Consider the following 23806-nt stretch of genomic DNA (forward strand, 5'->3'; position numbering starts at 1 on the left):
AAGGCCAGACACTATCAAACTCCTAGAGGAAAACATAGGCAGAACACTCTATGACATAAATCACAGCAAGATCCTTTTTGACCCACCTCCTAGAGAAATGGAAATAAAGACAAAAATAAACACATGGGACCTAATGAAACTTCAAAGCTTTTGCACAGCAAAGGAAACCATAAACAAGACCAAAAGACAACCCTCAGAATGGGAGAAAATATTTGCAAATGAAGCAACTGACAAAGGATTAATCTCCAAAATTTATAAGCAGCTCATGCAGCTCAATAGCAAAAAAACAAACAACCCAATCCAAAAATGGGCAGAAGACCTAAATAGACATTTCTCCACAGAAGATATACAGACAGCCAACAAACACATGAAAGGATGCTCAACATCTTTACTCATTAGAGAAATGCAAATCAAAACTACAATGAGATATCATCTCACACCAGTCAGAATGGCCATCATCAAAAAATCTAGAAACAATAAATGCTGGAGAGGGTGTGGAAAAAAGGGAACACTCTTGCACTGCTGGTGGGAATGTGAATTGGGACAGCCACTATGGAGAACGGTATGGAGGTTCCGTAAAAAACTACAAATAGAACTACCATATGACCCAGCAATCCCACTACTGGGCATATACCCTGAGAAAACCATAATTCAAAAAGAGACATGTACCAAAATGTTCATAGCAGCCCTATTTACAATAGCCCGGAGATGGAAACAACCTAAGTGTCCATCATCGGATGAATGGATAAAGAAGATGTGGCACATATATACAATGGAATATTACTCAGCCATAAAAAGAAATGAAATTGAGCTATTTGTAATGAGGTGGATGGACCTAGAGTCTGTCATACAGAGTGAAGTAAGTCAGAAAGAGAAAGACAAATACTGTATGCTGACACATATATATGGAATTTAAGAAAAAAATGTCATCAAGAACATAGGGGTAAGACAGGAATAAAGACACAGACCTACTAGAGCATGGACTTGAGGATATGGGGAGGGGGAAGGGTAAGCTGTGACAAAGTGAAAGAGCGGCATGGACATATATACACTACCAAACGTAAGGTAGATAGCTAGTGGGAAGCAGCCGCATAGCACAGGGAGATCAGCTCGGTTCTTTGTGACCGCCTGGAGGGGTGGGATAGGGAGGGTGGGAGGGAGACGCAAAAGGGAGGGGATATGGGAACATATGTATATGTATAACTGATTAAATTTGTAAAATAAAAAAAAAAAAACACATGAAAAAAAAAAAAAGGGAAATCATGATGCTGGAAATGGGTTGCATCCTTTTAAGGGGTGAGAATAACAGAATGAGTGAGCCAAAGATGTGGGAAAGGATCTCACATTTCCAAATGTCCAAATCTTAAAATTGCACCAAGTGGGAATGTAGCTGTGGCAGTATTAACCTGAGAGAGCTCTATGATCGTTGTCTTTACTCATCACTTGGTAGCAAGGTTATAAATGACAGGGTAAGTGAAGGAGGGCAAGTAGACAGATAAGAATCATTTCCTGATTCTCAAAAGAAGGGGCATCACCTAGGGAAGGGGACTCCAAAATCCTACAGGAATCATCTGGATATACTAAATTTTCTAGGTGGCAAAAGTATCTCATGTGACCCTAGCAGCCAGATGGAACTTAGAAAAGTAGTGAAAAGCTACTCAACTGAATGCAAGTCATATGACTAGGAGCACGTCAGTGAAAAGTTCAAGGGAAGATGCTGTGGAAGAGCAGTTCACCTTGTGGTTGAGCGTCCTCAGAACGTGCAGTGGGAGGTGCAGGACCTGCTCTGTCTCACAGGGACCCTCCAACCTCTAAACTCATCTTTCCTGGGAAGCTGAATTCAAAAAGTCAATGTAAAAAGAACATAGGGCTTCCCTGGTGGCGCAGTGGTTGAGAGTCCGCCTGCCGATGCAGGGGACGCGGGTTCGTGCCCCGGTCCGGGAAGATCCCACATGCCGCGGAGCGGCTGGGCCCGTGAGCCATGGCCGTTCAGCCTGCGCGTCCGGAGCCTGTGCTCCGCAATGGGAGAGGCCACAACAGTGAGAGGCCCGCGTACCACAAAAAATAAATAAATAAATACATAAATTTAAAAAAGATAAAAGTCTCTAGTAGAGAAATTTTATCAGAGCCTAGTATTAAGAGCTGTAGAGCCACAAGTTTCCCACGATACAGCCTTAGGAGAGGCTGTTAAGGCAGTGACAGAAAATTTGTACCGAGGGAAATAGCAGAAGAGTTTGCCTACAATTCACGAAAAGGATCCCTGCACTTGGCCTGAAGGAAATCAGCAAAATTTGTAACAGCTTGTGTATTTGTATGTGGGATTGAGAATGAATTTAATTTTTTAATTTCTCTGAATTATCACATAAGATTCAGAAGATGCTCTCTCTGCCTAGAAGCCACCCCACTGGGATAACTATGCCTACGGAGTTCCTTTGCCTAGGACTCCTACTTGCTAACAGACTGGCAGCCTGGCCCCAGGGCCTGGTCGCTGCTCCCAGTGCAATGGTGGATATGGTGTCAACGGTTGCAAAACCAAAGCCCCTTACATCCTCTCCATGCCTCGGTCCCACCCCCCACCCCACTCACCATTGATGTTCAGGAAGGGGAAGGCGTCCTGGATGGGAACGTGGTGCTGTGACTGGTCCAGCTCATCTTCCTCATCTTCTTCATCCACATCATTATCTTTCTCATCCCAAGGAGCAGATCCAGTGGATCCTACCCGAGAAACACACACACACACACACAAAGGTCAAAAGTGAGGCGCTCACGTTGCACTGTCATCCCTGCAGCTGACCCACTGTTCAAGCTAGGCACTGCCAGCACAGGGGTTCCTTGGGTTCAGTGTGCACCCTCAATGCCAAAGAGTGGGAACCAAGGGTGTTCACCCCACTCCCAGCTCCTCCTATGGAGCCCCAGTGCAAGCTCTCATCCCCTCCCCTATCCAGGAGCTGCAGACCCTACTCCCTTCTCCTAGAAATCTTTTAATTCCTACTCTAAACCCCTTTCTACACATTCGCATCCCTTCTAAGGACCCAAGGAGCACAGCTTCTCCCCTTTATAAGCTTACTGTGAAGACAGACCCTTCCCTCATGGCAGAGCCTCACTAGATTCACTGGACGTCAAGTCTAAATTATCTGGCTCTTAGTCGGAACTGGCTCAACATTGAGTAAATATAGGGATCAGGTGGTATTCTCCTAGGAAAAATACCATACAAATTAAATGATCACTTACCCATCATTTATAAAGAGAACTTAATAGCCTTCCTAATGTCATGGCAATTGATTCTTAGAACAGCCTTTGAAATACGCAGGAAAGATGAGAACCCAGATTTTATAGTGGAAGAAGCTGAGGCTCAAAACGTTGAATGACTTGATTCAATGTCCCACAAGTAGTGAAATGGAAAGACCGAGGTTTATAACTCAGACCTTCTAAGTTTTAAGCCCTCCTTCTTCTAAACTACCTGGCCTCTCTTCTCAGTGTTGAGTCCCAAGAGAAGTTATTTTTTATAGAACTCAATACCCCCTCTTCTTTCTAATGCTTTACTGTTCCACTGGGTGGGCAGGAAGACTGTGCTCAGTTTATATCTTTTGTTCTCTGGGTTCTTTCTAGGGACAGCATTTCTTGCTTTATTTACCAGTCTTCAACTTTGTAAGCGAGGCGACTTTCAAGTCGACTATCCCTTTAAGGGTCCAGCCCGGAACCTGGCACACTGTCCACCTTCTCCCCAGCAGCTGGGGCCTCACCTGGGTTAATGATAGAGGCCTGGGGCTGGGGGATGTCACACACCTGATATATCTTCACTGGGTTCATGGGCACCTCCTTGGTGCCGTCGTACATCAGGTTGAATTCCCTGCTCTTGTTGAGCGCACAGCGGAGCTGGGCCTTCCATTTAGCTGGGTCGGGGTCGTCCACCCCTTCCTGGTACTTCCCCTGTCTCCACAGCCCAGGCCTGAGGGATAGGAAACTGCAGTCAGTGCCTGCTTGTTGCCCAGAAACACTGGAAAGTGTGCCCGCCCTCCCTCATACAGACACAGATGCACACAGCCCTGCCTGACTGCCCCATCACCCCAACTCCAATTTACAGAGACTGCAGCAGAAAACACCACGCTGGGGACCAGGCAAGGCAGGGCCTGAGACCAATTAAGCCAAATGCAAATACAGTATTTTAAAAAGAGGAGCCTCATCTCAAGTGCTTGTGCCAGCATCATCTGTCAACACTACAATGGCCTTAATGAAGGGTTGAAAATAAAGAAAAATCTGGAACAAGTATACACCAAAATACTAATGGTAACTTTTGGATAGCAAGACTTCAGGTAATTTTGTTTTGTTTTGCTTGCCTTATTTGTTTTTCACATGAATTGCTTATATAATAAGAAGAGAAAGGGAGGTGGCGTATGATATGAAGAATTTAGGCTTGCTGTTCCCTCTCCCTTCAGTCTTTAACCTGATGCACAAATAACTGTTGAAACCAAGTACCTTTAGGAGTAGCAGCCCATAGGAGGGCAGGAAGCACGCTCTGGGGGTTCAGCTTGCCTCAGTGCGAGGCTGAGGGCCTCAAGTCCTAATAAACTCACACCACCTGCCTTTCCCTGCTTCCTCAAACTCCCACATTGGGAACATTTTGCTGGGAACACCAGTGGCTGGTGGCCTGGGCCAAAACCAGTGTGGCCCCGCCTCTCTGGTTTTCAATTTCCAGGTCTAACAGGCATTTATGTGTCTGTTCACGGGATATCAGCCCTCCCCCACTGTTAACCTATCTCAGATGTCTACACTTTCTTCAGGGCTGTGACGTATGTGCTGGTGCAGAAAAGGGGGATGTCTTTTGCAGAGGACTCAAGATCAAGAGAACGAGATGGACCGGCCAGACTGCTCCCACTTGATGTTAGGAAGGTAAGGTGGCCATGTAGTTAGAATTCTGCAGGGGAACATAGTCTATATAGTCTATGGGTTTGCGGATCCACAACTTTTATTTTTTCAGTAATGCCAACCAAGCTCATAAGAGACTGACATATAATCCAGAATGCCAGTCTACTCGTTTTCAAAGGGGGATAAAGCTGGTCAGTGACCAGCATGGTTAAGTCCAATAACCTGGACATAACCATGTATGATCTCAACCAGTAACTCCTGTATCTGGTTTCTAATGACAATTCCAAGAACATAGGACCCACTCAACATTTAAATCTAAATTTTCAGATGACTCCAAAGCTAAATGGAAATGATTTGATATTGAACTCTAAATCTGCATTATCCAGACTATCTCTTACCCAGTTGGGTAACCCAGAATCGACAGTAAAAGGCTCCTGCTTTCCCAAAAATCACAGGGCGTAAAAATGAAAAGCACTGGAAAGGCAAGACCCCCCCAGTGAATTTGCAAAGCTGCTCTTGTGTCTTTTTCTTTTTGACCTTGAAGCCAGGAGAAATTCTAAAAATACAAATGTATTAATTTTTAAAACTTGACTTTACTGAATATTGTTCAGATCCCCAAGCCTACAAAAATAATTTTATTTTTTAAAAAATGCTCCCTGGGGCTTCCCTGGTGGCGCAGTGGTTGAGAGTCCGCCTGCCCATGCAGGGGGCACGGGTTCATGCCCCGGTCTGGGAGGATCCCGCGTGCCGCGGAGCGGCTGGGCCCGTGGGCCATGGCCGCCGGGCCTGCGCGTCCGGAGCCTGTGCTCCGTGGCGGGAGGGGCCGCAACGGTGGGAGGCCCATGCACCGCAAAAGAAAAGAAAAAAAAGAAAAAAAAATGCTCCCTGCCTCAAGGGAGTTTACAATCCCTTAAAGGAGACAGATGAGTCAATAGATCAGAAATACAGATACTATGTGAACACCAGTAAAACTGCCTAATCCATAAAGAGTCGGGGGGTAGGTATGGTTGGCCAAGTTTATCAGAATTTATGATTCTAGGGCTGAATCTTGAACATGGGTAGAAGTTAACCAGGTGAGAAGCGTGGGTCACGATACTCTAAGCAGAAGAAGCTTTATGGGCAAAGGCAGAGGCTGAAAAGCACAGTGCTTAGGGGACCTACAAGCAGTTCAGCTTGCGTGGAGGCAGCATGAGATCAAAGTCTGGGCTTGTAAGTAGGAACCATGCCAAGGAGTCTGGACCTGATTCTTAGAACACTGAGAACCACTGAGAGATTTAAGCAGGTTGTGATGTGATCAGATGTAAGTTTTAGAAAGAACCCTCTAGCTGAAGGGCTGAAAAGGGTTTGAAGGGAGGCAAGGCATGAAGATAATACATAGTCTCTATATAATCCATATAATAGTGTCACTAGGGTCTGAACTAAAGCGGTGGCAGTAGGGATAGAGGATACAGGTAATGAACGAGCCGTTAAAGACGCTGACGTGACAAAGCTTGATGAGGAACTGATTCCTTGAAGAAGGTGAGAGAGAAATCAAGGATGATTCCCTGGTTTAGGGTTTGGGAGACTGGGTGGGTGGTGATGCTGGCCACTGAGATAGGAGCAGGTTTAGAAAGATGATTTCCCTTTGGAAATGTCGGGTTTCAAATGCCTGTGGAAGGCCTAGGGGAGAAGGCCCAGCATGCCCAGGGCAGTTTTTTATCCCCACTCACCTCTCACATCACCTGAGGTACTCTCCCTGCCTGCCTCCAGCCTGGAAGAAGGTCCACCAGATTACTGACATCTCTGCCCTGTGGGCAAGGACCAATTTCTTTTCATTTCTGTATCCCTGCTCAGGCTTTAGCACACAGTAGGTCAATGTGTATTTGTTGAATTGCCTCAAATTTACAGAAATACACTTCTTGGGGAATGAATAAGTTGCTATTACAGATGCAAGACCAGAAAAACAGCTATGAGCAGAAGGCCAAGGAGACACTGCAGAAAGTGCTGGAGGAGAAAATGCGTGCAGGACAGCAACTGCAGAGCAAACAGGTGTGGGGATGCTCCATAACCCTTGGGGCTGGGAACCCTGGGGCAGTCTGGGTGGCAAGGGAGCCAGCTGCACAACTCCCTGGAACCCCCAAGGCACCACCCTCTCCTCTGATCTCCCTCAGCGGTCCCTGGCCCTGGCCGAGCACAAGTGTGAAGAGTGGAAGAGCCAGTACGAGAGCCACCCCCAGCATGCAACTGTCCCCTACCCTGCCAGCCCAGTAATCATGAACGCCGTCTTCCTTCTCTTTTTTACAATGTGGTACATATGGATTTTTTTTGAATGAGATTTAACCAGCTTTTAAACCTTTCTTCTTTCTAGCAATATCAGTACTCTCTGACTCTCCAAATGCGCCTTTTCAAGTTGATTTAATTTATGGAAAAATCACCCTTCATACTTTCCCTTTCTTTTTTAAACCTCCCCATGGTAGTGTAATGTAGTAGAAGGAGATTTGGCCTGGGAGCTTGGACACCAGGGTTCTAGCGGCAGTAACCCACAGTTACACACGTTATATTATTAAAGAAAAAAGTAACTTACAGAAATGTATGAGGCCATTATGCACATACACACAAATATATATTCACTCATATATCCATAAAAAAGTAGTCTGGAAGGTTCTATAAAATGTTAAAGGTGTTCATCCCAGGGTGGAGGAGATATACGTTAACTATATTACCCTATTACATTTTTACAGTAAATATATATTACTTTTATAATTTAAAAAGCCAAACTTTTCATTTTTAAAAACCTAAAACATGAAAGAAAACTGGAAAACCAACAAAATTTAAACAATCCCTAAGTCTGAGGCAACGATTTTTGTATCCGAGTACAAGTGATGAATGAAAATACTAAGAATGGTGTGTGACACCTTAAAGTATAGAAAAAAATACAGTAAGGCAAGTAGGCATTAAGATAATAGAATATAAAAAGTTACCCAGATATATTCAGACAACGGACTACTATTCCAGTAATAAAAAGAAATGAATTACTAATATGAGCTACACGGATGAGTCACAACAACATGAGGAGCCAAAGAAGCCACGTGCAAAAGGGTACTTGTTGTATGCTTCCATTCATATGAATTTCTAGAATAGGAAACACTCATACATAGTGAAAGAAAGCATGTCAGTGGTTGCCTGATGCCAGGCCTGGGAAACTGACTGTAAAAGGACAAGAAGGAACTTTTTGCAGGTATTGGAAGTGTTCTGTATCTTGACTTTGGCGATGACAATATAGATATACACATTTGTCAAGACTTATCAAATTACATGCTTAAAACGGGTACACCTTGTTGAATGTAATTCATACTTCAATAAAGTTGATTTTAAAGCTAAATTAAAAAGTCACCTATGGGGACTTCCCTGGTGGCACAGTGGTTAAGAATTCGCCTGCTAATGCAGGGGACGTGGTTCCAAGCCCTAGTCTGGGAAGATCCCACATGCCGCCGAGCAACTAAGCCCGTGCGCCACAACTACAGAGCCTGTGCTCTAGAGCCCGTGAGCCACAACTACTGAGCTCGTGTGCCACAACTAGCGAAGCCCACGTGCCTAGAGCCCATGCTCCACAACAAGAGAAGCCACCACAGTGAGAAGCCGGCGCACTGCAACAAAGACACAATGCAGCCCAAAATAAATAAATTAATAATAATTTTTAAAAAAATAGTCACCTAGACGTCTGAGTGAGACAGAGTCCCTTTAAGCTTTCAGTCCCAGCTCTTCTCTGAAGCCTCCCCTCATTCACCCTGGCAGCATGTGACCACTTTGCATCTCTTTAACACCTTATATTTATCGGTTCCATTCAGATTTGATGCTTGAAAAGTTTTGTATATTTTATGTCTATCTTCCATTAAACTTGGTTCCTCTAAGGCAGGAACAATAATCTCTTTCATAAATTGAGACCATTACAAAAACAGAATTATGTGCCCTTTCCTCCCAATCAGGGGAATTTGAACTAGGATTGATGAAATCCTGGAAATCCTAAGCAAAAATGTCATTTCTGCATTTTTATGGCCACAGGGTCCTGTGTTTTCATCAGATTCTTGAAGATATCACAGAGCCCAACAATGTTAAGAATCTCTGCTTTGAATCCATGTGCTTTCACCCAGCTCTGTGGTACAAGGCACCCTGCCCCTGGGGCAATCTGTCTGTGGTCCCTGCAAAGATGATAAACCCACATCAGAGACACTCACTCTTCTGCACGTCAGTGGACTCTACTGCCATCTCTTCCTCCACAATGACGTCACTATCGCCATCTTCAAGACTCATTTCTGTCTCATCTAGAACACTGTCTTCTTCCTCTTCCTCCTCCTCATCTTCCTTGGAGACATCCTTTAATGTGGCAAGTAGTCTGTTGTAACCAGAAACTTGTTCTGGTTCACTCTATGCTTCACTTTCAGAACTTGAAGTATCTATAAACTCTCTGACTAAAAGGAAAATGGGGATTTTAAAAACAAAAATTATACTGTTCTTGTTGCTACCCCACGACTATCATCAGGCCCACAGTGGAACCAAGTTCAGACTTTTCTAAATAAAAACTAGCTTTTCTGCAAATATGCAATCCTATCTATTCAACCAGACCTAGCACCAAATTTGTTTCAAACAGCTAATCTAGCTATGATTCTAGAAGCGCTTCCTCTTCTTTGAACTGCTCATGTTCCACATGGGAAGACAGCAAACTAAACACATGGAGCTTTAGGTTATAAGGCGATCTAACCTATGTGTCAGACATCTGGCACCTTTAAAGGAGCAACAGGAAAACTTACAACAAAAAAGTGTACTTTATTTCTGAGTCTGTGGTAATGAAATAAGACCTTTGATGATTTTGCACTCTATTTTATGTTAAGCAAACATGACATTCCCTCTTAGGATTCACCAAGAGCCCTCTGGTAAGCCTCCTTAACAGGTTCTAACAGGCTAATCTCTCAGGACAGTTTCATACTCTATACGATATTAGTTATCACAATGGCATTTTAACAGACATCTGCACTTAAAACTAAGCAATATTACTAAAATATAGCTTACATCTAAAATCAAAGAGAGTGGAAATGTAGCCAAACTTTAGTACCATATATAATCTTAAAAGTAACAGTCCAGAATCTACTATCATAAAGAAGGTATAAAGCATTACCAGTTGACAAGTCTGTGGTTTTGCTTCCTTTCTGGAAACCCTGAGAAGAAACAGGCAATGTTAAACTTTAACTACTAGTATGTAGCAATTAGGAAAAGTCTAATGATACAACTTTCAATGAACGTGGCAGACTATACCGTTATAAATACATTATATCTATTGTCAAGTAAAAACTCCATATGCATTTGGACAGGTTTTGGAAGGATATGCCAAATAGATAATAAGAGACGAATGAAAAAGTCTAACAAGACCACATGACAAATACTACAGTCACACAGTAACAGGCTCTCATCCAAAAGATGGGAAATTTTGGCAAATAAAAGCCCTCGGGGTTCACCTTTTCTAGCAAATTTCTTAAGTAGACTATCCCTCTAACTGTTGATAAAGCAGCCCAAAGGGGTGGGATGAGCACTAAGATCATAACTGAGAGTCTGGACACTTAGAGAGGAACCCACAACTACCCAAACATTAGTTTCCTCATGGTCATTGAATAGATAGGTGATGTCGAGGGTCCCAAGCAATTTTTTTTTCATTTTTTTAAACTTATTTAATTTATTTATTTTTGCCTGCTATGGGTCTTCGTTGCTGCGCCCGGGCTTTCTCTAGTTGCGGCGAGAGGTGGCTTCTCTTGTTGCGGAGCAGGGGCTCTAGGCTCGCGGGCATCAGTAGTTGCACCACCCTGGCTCAGTAGTTGTGGCTCGCGGGCTCTGGAGTGCAGGCTCAATAGTTGTGGCGCACGGGCTTACTTGCACCGCGGCATGTGGGATCTTCCCGGACCAGGGCTCGAACCCCTGTCCCCTCCGTTGGCAGGCGGATTCTTAACCACTGCGCGACCAGGGAAGCCCCCCAAGTAATTCTTTAAAAACATATAAAACGAACACAAGCTTATAAAATCTCTGCCCAGGGCCTCCCTGGTGGCGCAGTGGTTGAGAGTCCGCCTGCCGATGCAGGGGATACGGGTTCGTGCCCCGGTCTGGGAGGATCCCATATTCCGCGGAGCGGCTGGGCCCGTGAGCCATGGCCGCTGGGCCTGCGCATCCGGAGCCTGTGCTCCGCAATGGGAGAGGCCACAACAGTGAGAGGCCCACATAACGCAAAAAGGGAAAAAAAAAAAAAAAAAAAAAAAAATCTCTGCCCAGTCGCCACACAGGAGGCGTGCCGTCTAGCGTAAAACTACGGGCTCAACAAAGGGTAGGAAGACCGGTGAAGAACCCCATCTCAGGCGGGAAGCCGCCAGGATCCCCGGGCGAGCTAGGCCGGCGCCGGGGCAGCGTGGCACGCGGCGGGAGCTGCCCTGTCACTACCCCCGGGGCACCGGCGGACCAAACGCGGGGACACGCGGGCTCCCACCGGGAAAGGACGCCGGCAGCGCCGGTCCCAGCCTTGCCTCTCTATACCTGTCATAGAAGGGATGTTCCTCGCCGAAATCCCTTAGATGCTTCTTCTGCTTTTTAGTTAGGGAGTTGAGCAGCTGGCTCTGGCTCTGGCTCCGGCTCCGGCTCCGGCTCCCGCGTTTGCCCATGGGGAAGACGTCAAGTCAGCCAAACTCCAAGAATCGCGTTTTTCACCTGGAAGTCGTCTCCTCAACCCACTCAGGCGGGATTGCCAACGGCGCTTTACGGCGGAAGCAGGGTGCCATAAAGCAGACCCGCTTTACGTCGCGCTTGTACGACAGGCGTTAGAACTTCCTGTTTCCCATTGCAGGGAAGCCCTATCCTGTGGTTTTTAAGTATCCCTGCACACTCTGCCTGTCTCTAGAGTATTAAGTCCAGTTGCGCTGTTTTTACCTCTTTGTTTATTGAGATTATTATTTACTTGCATTAAAATGTACCAATTTCAAAGGTACAGTTTGATTAATTTTGGTAATTGTATACCAGGTGTAACCACCACCACGACCCAGATATAGAAAAGTTACTTACCCTTTAAAAGTTTTCCATCCCAATTTGCCCCAATTCAGTTGTGAGACACTTTATTGAGTTTGACTGCTTTCTCTAACATCGACTCTCCGGGTGATTTAGGAAAGTCACTTTACCTCTCTGGATGTGTTTTTGCTTTTATAACATGAAAAATGCCAGAACAGATGTGTTACCAAGGGCCCTTGCAATACTTTCAGAAAATGAGGGGGTAGGGTAAGGGCGGGAATCTCAGCCTTGTGTCCTCATTCTTCACACAGCACACGCATGTGGCAGATCCTAGTGGGAAAAGCCTGTGGTCGCATCAGAGAGAATTAGGTTTCCATCTCCTCTCTTGCTAGTGTGTGTGTAACCTTTTGTAAGCATCAGCTTTCTCATCTCCAATATCAGGCTTATTAACAAGGCCTATTTGTTTACTGTTGTGAGGATGAATTGAGATGCACCGGCAGCCTTAAATGTTAGTTGGTATTTGTGTTATGGCATAATAGAAAGGCACTGCATTCAACCATCTCAGTTACTACACGTTTATGCAGGCTGATTCTCACAGCGAAAACAGACGCACGAAGTACACCCACCCATTTACCCACCTGGGGAGCCCGAAGCCTCCCTGCCTGCCTTCCTTACGGGGCTCAAAAAAAGCTGCGCATGCGTGAGCGTGCTTCCAAAGAGCCTCGCTAGGGGGCGGAATGGGAAACATGAAGTTCTAACGCCTGTCGTACATGCATGCATGAATGCATGAATAAATAAATAAATAAATAAATAAATAAATGAATATTTTCCAACAAAAGAAAACACAAAGGTAGTTAAAAGAGAGGTCATGCCACAGAGCTTGAAAAGATCATTGCAACATATTAAACCAATAGAGAGACTACTATTCAAAATATGAAAAGAACTTAAAAAGAATAAAGCTGGAGGTATCTCACGCCCTGACTTCAGACTCTAGTACAGACCTACAGTAAACAAAACAGTATGGTACTGACACCAAAACAGACATATGGAACAGAATAGAGAGACCAGAAATAAACCTATATACACTTATGGTCAATTAATCTCAGACAAAGGAGGCAAGAATGTTCAATAGGAAAAAGGTCTCTTCAATAAGTGGTGCTGGGAAAACTGGACAGCTAATTGTGAAACAATTAAATTAGAACACTTTCTCACATCATATACAAAAATAAATTCAAAATGGATTAAAGACCTAAATACAAGATCAGAAACCATAAAACTCCTTGAAGAAAACATAGGCAAAACACTCTGACATAAATAACAGCAATATTATTTTGGATCTGTCTCCTAAGACAAAGGAAACCAAAGCAAAAATAAACAAATGGGACCTAAATAAACTTAAAAGCTTTTGCACTGAAAAGGAAACCACTGGCAACATGAAAAGACAACCTACTAAATGGCAGAAAATATCTGCAAATGATATGACCTATAAGGGGTTAATATCTAAAATATATGAACATCTCATAAAACTCAATGTTAAAAAAACAATTAAAAATGGGCAGAAGACCTGAATAGACATGTTTCCAAAGAATACATACAGGTGGCCAATAGGCACATGAAAAGATGCACATCACTAATCAACAAAGAAATACAAATCAAAACCACAATGGGATATCACTTCATACCTGTCAGAATGGCTATCATCAAAAAGACTACAAATAACAAATGTTGGCAAGGATGTGGAGAAAAGGGAACCCTAGTACACTGTTGGTAGGAATATGAATTGGTGCAGCCACTATGGAAAACAGTATGAAGGTTTCTCAAAACTAAAATTAGAACTACCATAAAATCCAGCAATTCCACTCCTGGGTATATATCCAAAGAAAACGAAAATACTAATCCAAAAAGATGAATGCAACCAATGTTCACAGCAGCATTATGTACATTATTTACAATAGCCAAGATATGGAAGAAACCTAAGTGCCTGCTAACAGCCAAATAAATAAATAACATGTGGTATGATACACACACACGCGCACGCACACACACACACACACACACACACACACACACAGAGAAATATTACTCAGCCATGAAAAAGAAAGAAATCCTGCCATTTGCAACAACATGGATGGACATGGAGGGTATTATGATTAGTGAAATAAGTTAGACAGAGAAAGACAAATACTGTATGTTATCATTTATATGTGGAATCTAAAAAATAAAATGAATGAATATAACAAAACTGAAATAGACTCACAGTTATAGAGAACAGACTAGTGGTTACCAGTGGGGAAAGAGAAGGAGGAAGGGGCAAGATAGGGGTAGGGGATAAAGAGGTATAAAATGTGTAAAATAAACCAGCTACAAAGATATATTTACAGTTCAGGAAATATGGCCAATATTTTATAATAACTTTAAATGGAGTATAATCTATAAAAATATTGAATCACTATGTTGTACGTCTGAAAGTAATATAATATTGTAAATCAACTATACTTCAATTAAAAAATGAAATAAACTCTTATAAGCAAGAATAAAAAGGCAAATAACCCAATAGAAAAGTAGGCCAAAAATTCAATAGACCCTTCAAAAAACAGCAAATCCCAAAAGCCAATAACTATATTTAAAATTGTAAAATATTTATATTTTCACTAGTAATCATGAAAACTAAAATTCACACCATAATGAGGTACCACTACACACAGATGAGATAGGAAATATTAAAATAAATGATAACAACTCATGTCAAGGAATTTAAATATGAGTCACCACCACTGTTGGAAGTGTAAGTTGATTTGACCACTTGTCATTATCTTGTGGTTTAAGGACATATTTTCTCTGTGACTCAGCATCTCATTCCTGAAACTTCCCTGTAACCCAGTAGTTCACTCCCGAGAGAAATGTGTTCTCCTGTGTACTAGGATACATATATAGACATGTATCTTGTTCAGCATTGTTCATGACAGCCATAAATAGAAAACAACACAAATATCTATCAACAGTATTACAGGAATGTGCACATAAGTAATAAATCTACAAAGAAAAACAATGAATGGGTTAACATAAAAGTTAGGTAAGTGGTTATTGTTTGTGCTATGGGAGGGTTTTGTGATGATGCAAGGCATGGAGGGGATTCTTGGTTGTTGCCAATGTTCCATTTCTTGACCCGTGTGATTGTAACAATTGTTACTGCTTCATAATTTTCATTAAATGTACATAGAGTCTATAGATTTTCCATCTAAACTCACAAAGAGAAACAGCTATTGTGCTTACTACCTAGGGAGTTAAGTACACAGGAATGATGCTACAGATGAATACTTATGTCTCCACAGCCATGCTTGCTGGCCACAAAAGCTAAAGCAGCAGGATAACTGCCTTTCCTTATTTTCAAATTCCAAGTCTCACATAAATGCACTGAGTTTGTGGAATTTCTTTTATATAAAGATCCCAAGCTGAAAGAGGGTTTGGGATTTTTTTTTCTTAACTTCTAACCTCTGCCTTAGGAAGGTATACTAGAAAATGCAGTAGCCCCCTTATCCTCAGGGTATACATTCCAAGACCCCAGTGGTTGCATGAAACAGCAGATAGCACCGAATCCTATATATACTGTGTTTTTTTCCTATACTTACATACCTATGATAAAATTTATCAGGTAGGCACAGTAAGAGGTTAACAATAACTAATAATAAAATGTAAAAATTATAGCAATATACTATAATAAAAGTTATGTGAATGTGGTCCCTTCCTCTCTCAAAATATCTTATTGTACAATTTTCATGCCTTTTCCATCTTAACTAAGCACTTATCATGCACTGTGGCCATAACTTTTGCAATTTGAGGTGTGACCGCAAAACTAGCATGAATTTATTTTTCCTTCTTCACAATTTCACATACAGAAGATTCATTCTTACCATAGATCTTAGCAACCTCAGCAAATGATGTTTTCTTTCCTTATTAAACCAAGAACTTTCACCTTTTCACCTAAAGAAAGTACTTTACAGCTTCTCTTTGGCATATCCAAATTGCCAGCATCACTCCTCTTTTGCTTTGGGGCCATTATCAAGTAAAATAAGGGTGACTTGGACACAAGCACTGTGATACTGAGAGTCAGTTCTATAACCAAGATGGCTACTAAGTGACTAAGGGGTGAGATACGCCAGACAAAGGGATGGTCCATACCCCGGTGGGTGGATGGATGATACAAGATTTCATCACGCTACTCAGAAATTTATGAATTGTTTATTTCTGGAAGTTTCTATTTAATATTTTTGGACTTCGGTTGACCGTGGGTAACTGAAACAGTAGAAAATGAAACCTCGAATAAAGGGAAATGACTATAGATCAAATAGATGCTGAGTGCCAATCCACTTATTTCACTCTAGGAGTAATCTTGGATGAATCAATTATAATACCATCTGAACTCTCCAAATATCTTTAGTTCTTTCAGATTGGTAAGAAGTGGTCTTGTTAATGACATAGTAATTCTTTTTCCCCTTGTCAATAAACAACATGGTGCACATATTCACTGAAGTGTGTCAAAACTCACACCTGTTAAATGACATTTTCAAATTAACTTCCTTAAGGTGATCTTGCCCTTAGAGGAGTAACTTTTCTTGCTTTTTCAGAGTCCTTAACTCCAAGAATCAAGTTTATTATTTAACTATACCTACACTTCCAAATACTCTCACCAATAGCCACTGTCCCCAAAGAGTTTAGACTCAAGTGTTACCCTGAAGCATTTTTTCAAAGGAAAAAAAATCTCCCTAGAAAAAAGTATTTATATTCTCTTTAGGTTTAGTCTTCCTATGGGTATCAAATAATATTCACTCCTTCCTTAAGTCTAACACAGACAAAAAAATTCCTGAATCTATACCATGCCAACTTCTGAATTCTGAATTTGGGATACAGTAAATTAATAATTAATAGTTTCTTCTTCAACTTCCTTTAGTACAAACACACACACATCCTAATTTTCTTAGTCTTTTAAAATACCATCACAATTGAATAAGATTACTAACTTCGATACTATGATATCATAATATAGGATTTCCTACTATGGTACCATAAAACATTGATCTCTGATGGCTCAATCACACTGAAAAGCTCTACAAACTCTAGGGTTCTACAGCTGTAGTTCTCCTTTTGCACTGCTTATTGAGAGGAAAAATTTGTATTCATACCTTATAACTTCTCTTTAAACTTGCCTTCCATTCTTAGGTTACTTAAGATTTTGTATATTCAAATCTGTCCATAAACTGGAGTCAAATATTACTCTGATATTTGATTAGGTGCTAAAATCAGTGGAAAATATTGTTTAAGGGAGTAAAGTCAAAATTACCCTTGAAAATCTCTTAAATCAATCATAACATACACTGTCCACTAAATAATTTATATCAGTTTCTCTAAAGCTTAATCAATTTCCCTTACCCATCCTCTCAATTAATTATTCAATGAATTATTTGAGAATGGCAGAGAATCATGAATTCCTAAATAATGCATTCTTCTTCTCACGTACCTACTGGCTGTCATTTCACTAGTTTCAAGCCCTGTTTCAAATGTAGCTGGAGCCAAATACTGTATCAACTGCATTGCCCCCATCAATATTGCCATATCATTCAGGGACTTTTCCTCCGTCTTCATAAACAATCTAATTTCCCTTCTATCATCCATTTTGGATGATGCAGACACACATATGACCTTCCCCAGACTTCTTCCCTCTCTTCATAGCCTGATAACAGCTTGTGAAATATTCCTATGGGAAACTAATAAACTCACAAGAAAGCATTAACCTAGGCATTCATGTTAAACCATGCATTCTCTCGGCCAGTGCTTCCAGGCCAAGATTACTACTTTTCTCAAGTTACTCCCCTGCTGAAAGAGTATTCATTACATCAATTTACAAAAGCTGTGAGCACTCCCCTTCCTCAGCAACAATCTGGTAGTTTAGATAAACGGTGGAGTATTTCTTGGCTAATTTCTATGGTAGTCTTAGATGGAGGCACAGCCATATGTTATGTCACAGTACAGTAATCTCAGACAAGACCACAAGTATATAAATCCTTATTTATGTAGACTTGAATATCTGGAAGAGCATGAAAGTGGGTCTGTTACTAGAAGAAAAGCCTACTTTACAATACAAAACACATAGAGAACAGTGGAGAGCACGGATAGTGTTTTCCTCTTTTCCATTTAAAGTCTATACAGGTTTCAGCTTAAAGCTGCATCTCTGTAGGTTCTCCCTAACTTTTCTCCTCTTCACCATGACCTTGGTTTTTTCAGCTTTCTTCTTACTCTGCAAGGCTTGATTAGCAGTCAATAGGCTCCTTTCATCTTCTCAGCAAGATACGCAGTGGGAGAGGTCAGGTACCTTGAAGGTCCTACGGAAATATGTTTTAATCTTTCAGTTAAACATCTACAATCAAAATTTCCCTTGCAAATGTTGATAGCCTTTATTTGGTGTTATGATAATAGAAACTTTATTTTCTCATCTAAGCTAAGGCTCTCTTCTAGGAGGGGGAAATGACCAAAAAAAGGGAGGGGGGACTTGGAGAAAACAAATCTTGTCTTACTGCATAACACTGAAGACAGAGAACAGAATTATATGGCACTTTTTCTTGAGGAGATGATGACATTGCACTGTGGTATTCTTTTTTCTTAATTAATTAATTTTTATTTATTTTTGGCTGCGTTGGGTCTTCATTGCTGTGCGTGGGCTTTCTCTAGTGACGGCGAGTGGGGGTTACTCTTCATTGCGGTGTCTTCGCTTGTTGTGGAGCACGGGCTCTAGACACGTGGGCTTCAGTAGTTGTGCCATGCAGGTTCAGTAGTTATGGCACACTGGCTTAGTTGCTCTGGGCATGTGGGATCTTCCTGGACCAGGGCTCGCACCCATGTCCCCTGCCTTGGCAGGCGGATTCTTAACCACTGCGCCACCACGGAAGTTCTGCACTGTGGTATTCTGATGAGAGAAGTGGAATTTTTTAAAATTGTTTTGCATAGAGGGAATTTACCACCATAGTGGTGATAACTGACTTCTCTTGTGTCTTAACTTCTGAGACCTAAAGCCATTCAGCAGTGTTTTCTTGGTAGCTCTTGAAATACCAGACTGTAGTAGAAGAAATTACAGACCTTTGTCCAATGTCTAAAGCCAGTTTATTAACCAGAAGCACAATTTAAGGACCCTGTACTTCAAATAAATCAAATCCTTATAGTCTCTAATTTACATAATCTTTCAGTTCCATTATTTTTCATTTCCAAAGATAATTTTTTTAAATCCACTAGGCTATATTTTCTACCTAAACTATATGTTCCATTAAAATAAAAGTATGGAGGTTGCTAAATGGGCCAAGATCCTCTCATGTTCTATCATGTATGTCATTAAAAATAATTTAGAAAACAATGCCATGTTTATTATCAGATTATGTGTCTGTTATAAAAGATACATTGGAAAACCAGGTTAATCATATGTGGTTTGATTGAGAAATTCAATCTTGATGAAGTAAAGAAATTTAAATGTTTAATTTTTTTTCAGTAACTGCTACAAGGGAAATTTAATGCTTTTGCAGTCTAGACCAAAAACTACATCTAATTTTAAAGAATTCATTTAAGTAAATATATGGACATTTCATCTACTACTATTATTATGTTATTATTTTTATTGGGGGGATATTTGTTCAAAGCAACAACTCCAAATAGCCAAAAAGCTTCCCACATGCTCTTCTCTAAATTCCTGTTTTGTTTAATTATAACCCTGAGTTTAGAATTAAAAAGAAAAACGGGAAAAGAGGGAGACCCTCCTCTGACTACAAGCACAATTAGCTGCCCATTAGCAGTTATGATCCTGGTCTTCTGCCTCTGCTATCAGTGGCCTCTAATAACATGGGATGGGTTCACTCTGTGGCTTCAGCATGGGAAGAGTTTATGGTTCATCCTCATTCTTGCCTCTTTTACAACAGAAGACACCCCAAAGTGGAAGCCATGTCTTACTTTTGTCACTTCCAGCAATAACCCCCTCCAACTTATTCTCTGGGCTACTGTTCGACCACACTGAGTTCTCTTTTAAGCTCTCTGACAGTGACAGTGAACTAACTGGAGGACTGGTATTTTTATCATCTCTTACCCAGAAACACTGTTTCTTCTACCAGGTCTGACTGGTAGAACAAATGAAACAAATTTTCAAACAACAAACTTTCAAACACACAAAACCTATCAAATGATTTGTTTGCTTTGTTTTGATCTCAATAACTGTAGCTTTCATCTCTAGAAGTTAAATTTGGTTCTTTTATATATCTTCTATATTTCGACATAACTTTTTTTAACATGTGTGGTACAATTATAAAAGCTATTTTGACTTCCTTATCTTCTCATTCTAACATCTGTGCCAGTTTTGGGTCACTCTCAAGTGATTATTCTTATTATAGTTCATCTTTCCCTGACCCTTTGTATGCCTGGTAATCTTTGGTTGGATGCCATAACTTATTAATTTTGCCTTGTAGTAGTGATGAATATTTTTGTATTTCTATAAATATTATTGAGTTTTGCTCTGGAACATAGTCAAGTTACTTGGAAAGGTTTTCACCTTTTTGTGTCTTGCCTTGAAGATTTGCTCTGCTCTCAAAAACTTCATTAGTTAAATGTTTTATATCTATTGTTTAGATGATGAAAATGAAATTCCTAGAGAAAATGTAAAAGCCACGTACCTGGCTGTGGTAGGATCTCAAAAATTATCATTGAATAATTTGAATTCATACCCCTCTGATTCTAAAAACACCATGGTGTCACTCTTCACAACGTTCCTCTGTTTTTAATTAACTCACCTACTAGCTAGATGAAAAGTCCCTCAAAAGTTTCTTCAATATAAAATTTAAATACTGTGCTAAAAAATATATATAATAATTTTCTTACCACTGGCTCTAACAATTTACTCATCTAATTCAGGCTTTTCACTTAACAGTAATTACATATGGTTATAATATGTGAGAATGTGCAACGAGAACTTACGCTGGAAAAATATCTGTTCTTACATTTCATATTATACAAATGTTTTCACTGTACAGGAAAAGCCAGACATATTCTAAAATATTTATTTGCAGTAATGTCTTGGATATATATTTTCCTTTAATAATTAATAAAACTAAGAACTGACAATAACATTGATTGAGAAGGAGTATAATTTTGAGGTTCCTGCCTCAGAGACGATGTTAATCTTCATATTCACATTTCATGTAGTTTAGTTCAGAAAAAAGTTTTCATTTTCCTCTTTGTAACTAAAAGAATCCCCATTCTGCATTCAGAACAGTAACAGTAAAAAACAAAGGCCTACTTTATATAAAGTCAGAATTTATAAACACACACACCCATATATACATATATGTGTATGCATGTGTGTGTGTGTGTGTCTCTGTATATATATGTGTGTGTGTGTGTGTATATATATATATATATATATATATATATAACTTCCTTATTCTTGTTTCTAAAACATTATTGTAAAGAAAATTATGACTTATGTGGTATTTATTCATGAATAAACTCTAATGGAGAGTTCTACTCTTCGTTTTTGTCCAGTGTATGAACCCATATATAAGTTATGGAAATCCCCATCTTATGAGGAAGAATCTGTCTCTCGTTATTGAGATTGAAAATGCCAGCTACTTAATCTCTGAGTAACCTTTAAAGCCATAGGCTAGCATATGACCTTAGCTCTGACAATCAGTTATATTCATTCTGGAGACTGGACTAGAAGCTACTGACAAGAAGAAAAGACTGCTTAGAATATATTCTGGAAGTGGAAAGCACACACAGTTTTCAGTATCCAGAACAAATGTATCAGTGATTCATATTACTGTATTTAGCATCCCCTATCATTGATATTTGTAGTTCTAGCTGAAGTGTCTCTGCCCAGTGACTCTTGCACTAGGTTGTTCCCTGGACCAATTCTACAGCATGATTCCTAGGCATAAGTTTAAACTTCCAAACACCAATCCTGGTTGTTGAATCTTTTATTTAGAGATTCCATAAACTGTCCAATATCTTTTTAATCGTTTATTTTCTACTTCATTAACCCAGAGTAAGTCATCTATTGCTCTAACATAAAAATTGATACCAGGAGAGATCAGAGACAACAGATCATTGAGGATATAGGGGAAATTGCCATCACTTATCTAGCCTGCTTGGCACTGAAGACAGTAAATCCCTAGTTGGCAATAAGAAACAAATTGAGAAAAACTAACCTTAGAGTCTCCTGGAACTTAAAGCCTACTAGTGACCTGACTAGGGAAAACCAAGTAGTAACTCACATGTAAAAGGATGAAGGTCCTGGGACTTCCCTGGTGGTGCAGTGGTTAGGAATCCACCTGACAGTGCAAGGGACACGGGTTCGAGCCCTGGTCCGGGAAGCAACTAAGCCCACGAGCCACAACTACTGAGCCTGTGTGCCACAACTACTGAAGCCTATGAGCCTAGAGCCTGTGCTCTGCAACAAGAGAAGCCACTGCAATGAGAAGCCCGCACACTGCAATGAAGAGTAGCCCTCACTCGCCACAACTAGAGAAAGCCCGTGCACAGCAACGAAGACCCCATGGAGCCAAAAATAAATAAATAAATTTATCTTTTAAAAAAGTATGGAGGCCCTGAATATTCCAAATCTGTAGGGTGTCATGGTTACTTCTAAGGGCACTGGGAGAGCATCCTTTCCCAATTGTATTCTTAGCTCCTTTGTCAAAGATCAGTTGGTTGTATATGCATATGTTTATTTCTAGTCTCTCTGTTCTGTTCCATTCGCCTTTTTGCCAGTACCATGCTGTTTTGAGTACTGTAGGTTTGTAATATATTTTTTGAAATCAGAAACTCTTACGCCTCCAACTTTGTTCTTTCTCAGAACTGACAAATGGTGTTGGTGAAATTGGATATCCACATGCAAAAGAATGAAACTGGACTCTTGTATCATACACAAAAATCAACTCTAAATGGATTAAAGACTTAAACATAAGATCTGAAACTGTAAAACTCCTAGAAGAAAACAGGGGAAAAGATCCTTGACACTAATTTTGGCAATGATGTCCTATCTATATGATACCAAAAGCACAGGCAACAAAGCAAAAATGGGCAAGTAGAACTACATCAAACTAAAAACCCTCTGAACAGCAAAGGAAACAATCAACAAAATGAAAAGGCAGCCTATGGAATAGAAGAAAATACTTGCAAACCCTGTATCAGATAAGGGCTTAATATTCAAAATTTAGAAGAAACTCCTATGACTTAATAGCAAAAAAAACCCCCAAATAACCCAATTTAAAAATGGGCAATGGGCTTGAACAGACATTTTTCCAAAGAAGATATATAAATGGTCAACAGATATATGAAAAGGTGCTCGACATCACTAACCATCAGGAAAATGTAAATCAAAACCACAATGAGGGAATTCCCTGGTGGTCCAGTGGTTAAGACTCTGTGCTTTCACTGCTGAGGGTGCAGGTTCAATCCCTGGTCAGGGAACTAAGATCCCACATGCCGCACAGCACAGACCAAAACAACCCCCAAAAAACAACAAAAGAAAACACACAATGAGATATCATCCTGAACCTGTTAGGATGGCTATTATAAAAATAAATAAAGTATTGGTAAGGATGTGGAGAAATTGGAACTACAGTGTACTGCTGGTAAGAATGTAAAATGGTACAGTTGCTATGAAATAGTATGGAGGGTCTTGAAAACCTTAAAAATAGAATTATCACGTGACCCAGCAATGCCACTTCTGTGTAGATAGTCTAAAGATTTGAAATCAAGATCTAAAAGATATTTCTGCACTACCATGCTCACTGTAGCATTATTCATGATAGCCAAGATATGGACAAAACGTATGCATACATTTTTAAAATGTGATATATACATACAATAGAATATTGTCCAGCCTTAAAAAAGAAGG

The 23806-nt window shown here is 40.6% G+C and overlaps 1 protein-coding gene across 5 annotated transcripts in view; it reads right to left on the bottom strand.

The window, feature by feature from the left end:
- LOC132493273 (interferon regulatory factor 6-like) overlaps positions 1-11432 on the bottom strand; it is an 84511-nt gene extending 73079 nt beyond the window's left edge. For 4 of the 5 annotated variants that reach the window (XM_060103628.1, XM_060103626.1, XM_060103625.1 and 1 more), the window contains exons 1-4: positions 10585-10843; positions 10019-10058; positions 3744-3949; positions 2587-2715 (exon numbers count right to left, since the gene is read on the bottom strand). In XM_060103628.1, coding sequence (XP_059959611.1) covers positions 2587-2715; positions 3744-3949; positions 10019-10058; positions 10585-10681 — 472 coding nt within the window. In that variant the 5' untranslated portion in view covers positions 10682-10843. Of the gene's footprint in view, positions 1-2586; positions 2716-3743; positions 3950-9080; positions 9315-10018; positions 10059-10584; positions 10844-11415 lie in introns of those variants that run through there. The other variant, XR_009532967.1, reaches the window with a different exon arrangement.
- Positions 11433-23806: the final 12374 nt, after the last annotated feature.

The sequence above is a fragment of the Mesoplodon densirostris genome, chromosome 7 (genome assembly GCF_025265405.1).
Source record: "Mesoplodon densirostris isolate mMesDen1 chromosome 7, mMesDen1 primary haplotype, whole genome shotgun sequence".
Taxonomy (NCBI): Eukaryota; Metazoa; Chordata; class Mammalia; order Artiodactyla; family Ziphiidae; genus Mesoplodon; species Mesoplodon densirostris.